We start from the raw sequence: 10,703 nt of genomic DNA, 5'->3' as shown, positions 1-10,703 counted from the left end.
TGATGTAAAAAGGGATTTCGATGTGGATTCAAAATATAACTTTTTTAAAATATTCTAAGCAAAGCACAGGAACGTAGTATACCATACAAATTGAAAAGCTCGAATACTAATGACCCGAAATGGATAACAAAGGATCTGAAGAACCTTATATATCTGTTATTCATAATATATATAAATGACTTAGATTCAGGTTTGAGTAGCAACATTTGCAAATTTGCTGATGATACAAAAATTGGGAGGGAACAAGGAAAAACAAGGAAAAAGACTCTCTATCACTTCAAGACAATCTAAATAGGGGGTTTAAAATGGTAAAAAAAAATGACAGATGCAGTTTAATGCTGACAAATGTAAGGTTTTGAGGCTAGGTAATGATGATGGAGTTACAAGATACGAGCTAGATGGTGTTGAGATTGCCAAGTCGGATTTCGAAAGGGATCTGAGAGTCATGATTAGTAAGAATTTAAAACCAAAAAATCATTGCATAAGTGTTCGTAATAAGGCAAATAGGACACTGGGATTTATTAATCGAAGCGTTACTAATAAGACACCTGGTGTTGTTCTTCAGCTATATCTTGCTCTGGTTAGCCCCCATTTTGATTATGCAATTCAGTTTTGGTCACCGTACTTTAAAATGGATATTAATTCACTAGAATGCGTCCAGCATAGGATGACAAAGTTAATCCCTCAAATTACAAACCTGTCATATGAAGAAAGATTCACAAAGCTTAAATTACATGATCTAGAAAGAATTATGGGTGACATGTTACAGGTTTACAAGTGGATGAATGGGCAAGAATTAGTTGATACTTTTAATACCCCTATTATTAATATATCCCCTTTGTTATGACCATTCTTCCACTTATACACCTCTATCATGTCACCCACAATTCTTTGCCTTTCTAGAGAATGTAATTTAAACTTTGTCAATCTTTCTTCATATGACAGGTCCCTAATTTGCGGGATTGACTTTGTCATCCTACGCTGGACACGTTCTAGTGAATTTACATCTATTCTATATCGGTATGGCGACCAAAACTGAACTGCATAATCTAAAGCATTTATAAATAATCTAAATTTACAAATCATAGTCTTTAATATATATTGTCTCCAGTGAAGTTTCACATGAATCGATGTCACCACTTCAATGGTTCGTAGCACTGTGAAGTGGTATTCCACCATGAGTCAAGGGTGGCGTGGGCGTGGCTGCTGTGTGGGCGTGGCTGGTGCAGGCGGGCACAGAGACTGCACCAGGGAACTGGCCATCTCACTCGCCAATATCTACGCCACTGCAGGTGTCGCAAATACACTGTGGGGTGGTTGGCCAGGTAGACCAGGTGAGCGGCCAGTGCTACGGCGCTCGGGAAAGCCATCACGTCTATGTAGGAACCAAATGGGAGAATATCGGGGTAGGAGGGTTTCCCATACACCACCGGAACCATTCCGTGTTCCAGTGGGAGCCAGAGCTTCTCGGTGTGGTAGTCATCACACAGAGCGTTCTCAAATGAAAAGTAGAAGAGATGTGAGCCGGCCAGCCAGCGGTAGCAGTGAGTGTCCAAGTGGGTCCTGCCACACTTGAGCTGCCCACATTTGCCCACTGTGGTAACATTGATGTGCTTCTGGAGCTGTGCCACCAGTGTCTCTCGACGGGACTCCGTGAAACAGTGACTGGCCATCCACACCGCCAGCTGACGCCTTGAAACCCACGCTATCTCTTCTTGGGTTAATCCCCAGTGTTTGTGGCTGCCATCATCATAGTCGCTGTTTTGTCTCGTATTCTCTCTTATTGCGTCGCCGTTAAAATCCAATTTGTTTCCTCCATCGCTCGTATCATTCTTACTGGGTGCTGCCGTAGTTCCTGTAATGTTCGGAGCTTCTTCCTCGCCTCTGCCTGGAAATGTTCGTCCAGGGCTGTGATGGCGCAGAATTGCCTCAGCTCTGAGCCATTTGTCCAGTCGACGGCCCTTTTCCTTCACCAGGGAGTCGTATTTTCTCATGTGTTCACTGTAGCTTATGAAAGTTTCTGATGATTTGTCTAGCGTGACAGCTGGCTGTAGGGGACAGTGGTGAGGGATACCCAGGGGCAGCAGGTATCCACTAGGGACGACGATGTTGCTGAGGTGATGGTAAGACATTGTTAAGTTGAAGAAGATGCCATCACTCTCCACTTTATCCCAAATCACTGTAGAGAACTGGCTCAATGGCGGTGCCTGCGAGTGTGGAGGAGAGACTGTTAAGGCGTTGTCACATAAACACAGGCATACACACGTCCATCTGGCCAAGTGTGTGGAGCCATGAAGAAAACAACAGCTACTTTAATCACACACGTCATAAGTTCATAATTATTACAATGTTAAAAAATACCAATAGCAAGAAGACTCAGTGAAATCATAAGAAACTGCTGCATCTGTGAGGAAACAGACCATACGGGTGCCTGGGGGAGTCCAGGGACCCGGGTTTGATCCCATTATTTGGCCTTTTTCTCATAAGAGCTTGCCTGGACAACACTAATACTTAGAACCAGCTGTAAATTTTTCACAAGTGTCGGTGCTTATCTGTGGTTAGTTATCTTAGTTCTGCAGGTAAACTTGAGAGAAAAGCTGCGTGTTAAGCTTGTGTGGGGGAGGCCAGAGTGAGGGGCTGAGCGTTAGGTGGAGTGGAACCGTGGGTAAATGAAGGGGGGTAGTTATTGAAGATGACTATTAGCCAGGTAATGGATTAGCGGTGGATTATTAATAATCGGTAGAGTGGACTACGCAGTGTAACACAATTTTTATCTCTGGGTAACGTTATTTTCTATTTGTGTGTGCCGTCAGAGTTTAGAAAATGGATGTTATTCCCCCTCGAGCTTTGCTTTGACCTTTGCCTTAGGTAGTTTAGGGAAGACGTCTTAAAGGCTGTCGACTTTCTTATCTAGAGCTGTGAGACACATTGTCACAGCTCTAGATAAAGAGTTAGCACCCCTTCAAGTAGCCTTCAAGACATCTTAACTAAGCTGTCAAAGGCAAAGGTCAGAGCAGAGCTTGACTGGTGTACAGATTCCTGAGCCTACTGGGCTCTATCATATCAACATTTGAAACTGTGTATGGAGTCAGCCTCCACCACATCACTACTTAATGCATTCCATTTGTTAATTACTCTGACACTGAAAAAATTATTTCTAATGACTCTGTGGCTCATCTGGGTACTAAGTTTCCAAATGTGTGTGTGTGTGTGTGTGTGTGTGTGTGTGTGTGTGTGTGTGTGTGTGTGTGTGTGTGTGTGTGTGTGTGTGTGTATGTATTCACCTAGTTGTGCTTGCGGGGGTTGAGCTCTGCTCTTTCGGCCCGCCTCTCAACTGTTTTTACTACTACTACTACTACTCCTTTTTTTCCACACCACACCCCCACACACACCCCAAGAAGCAGCCCGTGACAGCTGACTAACTCCCAGGTACCTATTTACTGCTAGGTAACAGGGGCATAGGGTGAAAAAAAAACTCTGCCCATCGTTTCTCTCCGGCGCTCGGGATCGAACCCTGGACCACAGGATCACGTGTACAGCGTGCTGTCCGCTAGGCCGCCGGCTCCCTTAAGTATGTGTGTATGTGTGTGTGTGTGTGTGTGTGTGTGTGTGTGTGTGTGTGTGTGTGTGTGTGTGTGTGTGTGTGTAACTAATGTCAGAGCAGCCAACCCTTCTTCCTGAGTATCTAGGTTTAGAAATGATTTAAATTCTATATCATATGTTTCCATAAACAGAACACCTGTATATGTTCCAGTATATTTATTATTATATAAATTTATGTTTGCATTTATTATTATAAAAATTTATTGAGAGTAACATGAAAGAGGGATTAATTTCCTCCGGTACCACAAGGGCGGAAGTAGTTAACCTCTTGGTGTCAAGACAGTCAATCGTCAGTCAAGACAGTCAATCGTCAGTCAAGACAGTCAATCGTCAGTCAAGACAGTCAATCGTCAGTCAAGACAGTCAATCGTCAGTCAAGACAGTCAATCGTCAGTCAAGACAGTCAATCATCAGTCAAGATAGAGGAAGGGTCTTCCCAGCTCTGCTCAGCCACGAGTTTTTTGTATATAATTTGTGTGTACGATGTAGTAGTATGGTAAGAATATTATCATTTGTGGAGAGTAAGGTGTATCTTATTTGTTATATACTTCGTGTTAAGCGACGCTGAAGTTGGCAGTCCAGAGAAACTTAGATTTTGTCAAGTCATTTTGTGACTGATTTTACCAGTCCATTCGGACTTAGTTTTTCTTTTTACTGAATCATAGAGACTTTAAGTCGGTCAAGTTCTAGCTGCTCTAAGTTTGCCCAGTTGTAGAGACCTGAAGTTTGTAGAGTTCAGAGCGATTTTGACATTGTTAGTCCATAGTGACTTGAAAGTTTTTGGTCAAGTACACAGTGATTAAAGTTTATTACTAGTTTAACTTAGAAGCATCTAACTGAAGTTTAGTGTACCAATGTTGACTAAGTTTCATGTACCTTGCAAATAATGTAAATATTCTTCTTGTGAAGTCACCCAGTAAACTGGTAGAATTTTGCTCAATATTTTCCCTATCCCGAGACTCATTGACTTAAGGCCAAGCGTGTTTACTGCCGGGCGTGGGGCAGCTAGAGCACTACGAGCATCGTTGAGGTCACAACACTAATACTTGTATTGTTAGTGATACTGGTGTGTGGTGGTCGGCGCTATTGTTAGTGATACTGGTGTGTGGTGGTCGACGGTATTGTTAGTGATACTGGTGTGTGGTGGTCGACGCTATTGTTAGTGATACTGGTGTGTGGTGGTCGACGCTATTGTTAGCGATACTGGTGTGTGGTGGTCGACGCTATTGTTAGTGATACTGGTGTGTGGTGGTCGACGGTATTGTTAGTGATACTGGTGTGTGGTGGTCGACGGTATTGTTAGCGATACTGGTGTGTGGTGGTCGACGGTATTGTTAGTGATACTGGTGTGTGGTGGTCGACGCTATTGTTAGCGATACTGGTGTGTGGTGGTCGACGCTATTGTTAGTGATACTGGTGTGTGGTGGTCGACGCTATTGTTAGCGATACTGGTGTGTGGTGGTCGACGGTATTGTTAGTGATACTGGTGTGTGGTGGTCGACGCTATTGTTAGTGATACTGGTGTGTGGTGGTCGACGCTATTGTTAGTGATACTGGTGTGTGGTGGTCGACGCTATTGTTAGTGATACTGGTGTGTGGTGGTCGGCGCTATTGTTAGCGATACTGGTGTGTGGTGGTCGACGGTATTGTTAGTGATACTGGTGTGTGGTGGTCGACGGTATTGTTAGTGATACTGGTGTGTGGTGGTCGACGGTATTGTTAGTGATACTGGTGTGTGGTGGTCGACGCTATTGTTAGCGATACTGGTGTGTGGTGGTCGACGCTATTGTTAGCGATACTGGTGTGTGGTGGTTGACGCTATTGTTAGTGATACTGGTGTGTGGTGGTTGACGCTATTGTTAGTGATACTGGTGTGTGGTGGTCGACGCTATTGTTAGTGATACTGGTGTGTGGTGGTCGACGCTATTGTTAGTGATACTGGTGTGTGGTGGTTGACGCTATTGTTAGCGATACTGGTGTGTGGTGGTTGACGCTATTGTTAGTGATACTGGTGTGTGGTGGTTGACGCTATTGTTAGTGATACTGGTGTGTGGTGGTCGACGCTATTGTTAGTGATACTGGTGTGTGGTGGTCGACGCTATTGTAGTGATACTGGTGTGTGGTGGTCGACGCTATTGTTAGTGATACTGGTGTGTGGTGGTCGACGCTATTGTTAGTGATACTGGTGTGTGGTGGTCGACGCTATTGTTAGTGATACTGGTGTGTGGTGGTCGACGGTATTGTTAGCGATACTGGTGTGTGGTGGTCGACGCTATTGTTAGTGATACTGGTGTGTGGTGGTCGACGCTATTGTTAGTGATACTGGTGTGTGGTGGTCGACGCTATTGTTAGCGATACTGGTGTGTGGTGGTCGACGCTATTGTTAGTGATACTGGTGTGTGGTGGTCGACGGTATTGTTAGCGATACTGGTGTGTGGTGGTCGACGCTATTGTTAGTGATACTGGTGTGTGGTGGTCGACGCTATTGTTAGCGATACTGGTGTGTGGTGGTCGACGCTATTGTTAGTGATACTGGTGTGTGGTGGTCGACGCTATTGTTAGTGATACTGGTGTGTGGTGGTCGACGGTATTGTTAGTGATACTGGTGTGTGGTGGTCGGCGCTATTGTTAGCGATACTGGTGTGTGGTGGTTGACGCTATTGTTAGCGATACTGGTGTGTGGTGGTCGACGCTATTGTTAGTGATACTGGTGTGTGGTGGTCGGCGCTATTGTTAGCGATACTGGTGTGTGGTGGTCGGCGCTATTGTTAGCGATACTGGTGTGTGGTGGTCGGCGCTATTGTTAGCGATACTGGTGTGTGGTGGTTGACGCTATTGTTAGCGTTACTGGTGTGTGGTGGTCGACGCTGTTGTTAGCGATACTGGTGTGTGGTGGTCGACGCCTAGTGTAATACCTCCAGTTCCAGCCATATCCACAGCTGGCGGGGGGAGCGGGGGGGCAGGGGCCGTTTTAGGACATCGTAGCTGAAGAAGACAACGGCGTCGGCCTCCGTCACCCTCGCTGACGACGCCGCCTCCGTCCACACGAACTCGCACCTAGAACACCACCACAAGTTCACATATTCCTACACAGGATTACCTCTAATATTGCAAATAATTAGATGTTGCAATGCAAAATGTTTATAATAATTATAAGGTGCGCAGATTAAATGTAATTGTTAATCAGACCTCGCATGACTTTTTACCTGTGCTCCTGTGGTTTTTCCTGTGCTACTGTGGTTTGTATTGTGGTGTATATAGTGTGGAATTGGGGCATATAACTCGCTCTGTGAGAAGTCTCGTCAGTAAATACTTAAATGTAAACACGGTTCAATCCACAGTTTGGTGGACTCATTCGCTTGAATCATTGGGAGAGTCGAATTCTACGTTGAAAATACGAGGCTCTCGTTCATGATCCTGGCCTGGTGAATGTTAAGTCATTTATAGCCCGACATGCATAACAAACCAATTATCAGATTATGTTTATTATCGGATTACGAGTGAAGTTTTACGTTTCCGTTCTGCGTCGGAATAGCAACAGCCTCGCTTCTTGCAAGTCGGTGTTTGATCCCCAATAGTGCAAGTGTTTGGTCACCCTCCCTTCACTCCGTCACTCTGTCCCAGCTCCTTTCCTCGTATGCCTGTGTTGTTGTTTTAGATTCAGCTACTCCGAACAGAAAGTTCCAAGCAGCACGGGCTATGGTGAGCCCGTAGTGGCTCACCATACCTGGCATAGAAGCGGGGCTCTTAACTGCTCGTATGCCTTCAGTGTGCGATAATATAGTCATACTGGCTTACCGCTTACTCATAATTCCCACTTTCACAGGAGAATAAAATAATACATGCGTGAGAGGTTACGTTATGCCCAGTAACTGAGGAGATCCCACACACCTCCAGGTTGGACAGCGTCCCTGTCGCAGACGGGCGTGGAGGTCGACCATGACGTCCCAGTACGCCCAGTTATTCCAGAAGGGAGTATATAGTACCACCAGGCGCGAGGCTTCTGTCTCCTGCTGGTATTGGTCTTGGCAGGACTCCATGGGCAGCGGCTCCTGCAGGTGCTGGCAGGCTTCCATAGGTTGCTCCTCGTCCTGGTGCTGGCAGGTCTCGACGGCTGGCGGCTGCTGTTCGTCCCTGGATGATTCTCTCTCTGCCAACAATAAAGTTCTACACAACACTAGACAATGGACACCGCGAGGCATGCAGCTTTGAAATAGTAATCTGATGGGTTTAAGGTACTTTTTCCGTGTGTGTGTGTGCGTGTATATATAAATTTTATAGAATTTGAGAATCCATTGTGTGTTATTCAGGTTAGTTATTAATTCAAATAATAATTTAATAATTATTTTTGTCGGGGACACGCAACCTGTATGCGTGTCCCCGAATACAGGTTGCGCATATATATATATATATATATATATATATATATATATATATATATATATATATATATATATTATATATATATATATATATATATTTAAGATGAATAGGAAAACCAGGGATATACTGAACATCTTATTTCAGATTCTTTACTTTAAAATGCATAACATTTCGAATACTTCTCGTATTCATCATCAGATCTAAAAGAAAAAAAAACAGAAATCACAATCAAATAACTGGTAAACAAAGAACTCATACTGAATACAATTGCCTATCAAAGAAAGGAAAATGATTAAAATACAAAACACTTAAGCTTACTTAAAGTGATCAATACAAATAAAACTTATTAACTGTCACATACATTAAAGCTAATTCAAAAACCCATTAAATTACACGAAGAGTTTTATAACTACTAAAACAAACCATACTATTGAACTTACGCAAAGTGATTAACAGGAGTGAAACTTGTTAGCTAACACATAGATACTAAACACTATTACAAATATTCATATAATAACTACAAATCTACAAAAAATGTATATAAAATGCAAGCAGAATAAGCGACAATTATAGAGTACTAACCAAAATCTTATAAAAACTCAAATATTAAACAAATCTAAATACCAAAAAATGTATTATATAATTGTTCCAGCTGTAATGCTGGATATATCGGGATTTCCATTCGGAACTTTAAGATTAGGATACTTGAGCACCGGGGAGTATCTTTTAGGACTGGATTACCTTTGTCTAAACCAGCATTTTCGGAGATTAGAAACCATTGTTATGAGTTTAATCATTCTCTGCTGGAATCTGATTTTAAAATTCTGGACACTTGTATGAATGGCCAGTCAGATTTGAGAATAATGGAATCCATATATATAAAGGAGCTGCGGCGTCTGTTTAATAGTAACCTTTCGGCTGTTCAATTGTACACTGTATAGTGCACAGTAGGCCCTGTAATTTGATTTATAGTTCATTCTGGCAGTTTAATTTTATTATAATTTTGTTTAGTTTACCATGTCTTTGACTTTTCTTACTTATTTTAATTCTTGACATTGTACATTAGTATAATCTTTTTATTTAGGATATATAATACATTTTTTGGTATTTAGATTTGTTTAATATTTGAGTTTTTATAAGATTTTGATTAGTACTCTATAATTGTCGCTTATTCTGCTTGCATTTTATATACATTTTTTGTAGATTTGTAGTCATTATATGAATATTTGTAATAGTGTTTAGTATCTATGTGTTAGCTAACAAGTTTCACTCCTGTTAATCACTTTGCGTAAGTTCAATAGTATGGTTTGTTTTAGTAGTTATAAAACTTCGTGTAATTTAATGGGTTTTTGAATTAGATTTAATGTATGTGACAGTTAATAAGTTTTATTTGTATTGATCACTTTAAGTAAGCTTAAGTGTTTTGTTTTTTAATCATTTTCCTTTCTTTGATAGGCAATTGTATTCAGTATGAGTTCTTTGTTTACCAGTTATTTGATTGTGATTTCTGTTTTTTTTCTTTTAGATCTGATGATGAATACGAGAAGTATTCGAAACGTTATGCATTTTAAAGTAAAGAATCTGAAACAAGATGTTCAGTATATACCTGGTTTTCCTATTCATCTTAAAATTAAGATTCCCGAAGGGAACATCGATCATATGTATATATATATTATATATATATATATATATATATATATATATATATATATATATATATATATATATATATATATGTCGTACCTAGTAGCCAGAACTCACTTCTCAGCCTACTATGCAAGGCCCGATTTGCCTAATAAGCCTAGTTTTCATGAATTAATGTTTTTTCGACTACCTAACCTACCTAATCTAACCTAACCTAACGTTTTCGGCTACCTAACCTATAAAGATAGGTTAGGTAGGGTTGGTTAGGTTCGGTCATAAATCTACATTAATTTTAACTGCAATAAAAAAAAATTGACCTCATGCATAATGAAATGGGTAGCTTTATCATTTCATAAGAAAAAATTTAGAGAAAATATATTAATTCAGGAAAACTTGGCTTATTAGGCAAATCGGGCCTTGCATAGTAGTCCAAAAAGTGCGTTCTGGCTACTAGGTACGACATATATATATATATATATATATATATATATATATATATATATATATATATATATATATATCCCCTCTGACTAGTGCTCTTGCATCTTGGTTTAATTGGAAATCTCCAAATGTGATCTTTGTTTCATATTCAATGAAACATGTATAAATGAAAACCCTGCTGCCAGTATCCTGATGTCCCGACCTTCGGTTCGACCCCCCGAAGGTCGTACCTTGGGTTTAAACCCTTCTCAGGATGCAACCACCATTTCTGTCCCGACGAGGATTGGAACCCGGGATTCCCGAGCGTGAGTCGAGAACGAACCCAACTATGCAACCGAGACGACATTAAAGACTATAAAGTTTTTGTAAATTGATAAAGCAAGTTTGGTGGTGCCAATAACCCCCCTAGACTCTAGACGATGATTGGCTTTAGACTCAGAACCAAAATACTGTTGTGTCCTCTTGTCGTGGTGGAAGCACTTAATTTCCAGGTCACTGGCTGTTGCCAAGCCGTAAATCTCTCTTCCGAACCTGCTCAAAAACAGTGTCGCTGTTACGAATCTTTGTGGGAGAACTTCCCTCGTTCAGCCCAGGCACACCTTAAGCTGCAATTTACCAGCAAGTTAATATGC

The 10,703-nt window shown here is 41.5% G+C and overlaps 1 protein-coding gene across 1 annotated transcript; it reads right to left on the bottom strand.

Annotated features, from left to right (window-relative positions):
• Positions 1–504: 504 nt before the first annotated feature.
• Positions 505–7,820, bottom strand: LOC138349842 (alpha-(1,3)-fucosyltransferase C-like). The gene is made up of 3 exons (XM_069321806.1): positions 7,495–7,820; positions 6,519–6,660; positions 505–2,207 (listed from the first exon to the last, which is right to left on the bottom strand). The coding sequence occupies exons 1-3, from the start codon at positions 7,803–7,805 to the stop codon at positions 1,134–1,136; spliced, it is 1,527 nt and encodes a 508-aa protein (XP_069177907.1). The 5' UTR covers positions 7,806–7,820; the 3' UTR covers positions 505–1,133.
• Positions 7,821–10,703: the final 2,883 nt, after the last annotated feature.

The sequence above is a fragment of the Procambarus clarkii genome, chromosome 10 (genome assembly GCF_040958095.1).
Source record: "Procambarus clarkii isolate CNS0578487 chromosome 10, FALCON_Pclarkii_2.0, whole genome shotgun sequence".
In the NCBI taxonomy this organism is placed as follows: Eukaryota; Metazoa; Arthropoda; class Malacostraca; order Decapoda; family Cambaridae; genus Procambarus; species Procambarus clarkii.
This window is presented reverse-complemented; position numbering and strand designations above follow the sequence as displayed.

Coding starts and splice junctions, on each gene's coding strand:
- LOC138349842 (XM_069321806.1), bottom strand. CDS start 7,805: ATGCCTCGCGGTGTCCATTGTCTAGTGTTGTGTAGAACTTTATTGTTG. Junction 6,661..7,494: donor GGACGCTGTCCAACCTGGAG/GTGTGTGGGATC, acceptor GTGGTGTTCTAG/GTGCGAGTTCGTGTGGACGG. Junction 2,208..6,518: donor GGATATGGCTGGAACTGGAG/GTATTACACTAG, acceptor CCACACTCGCAG/GCACCGCCATTGAGCCAGTT.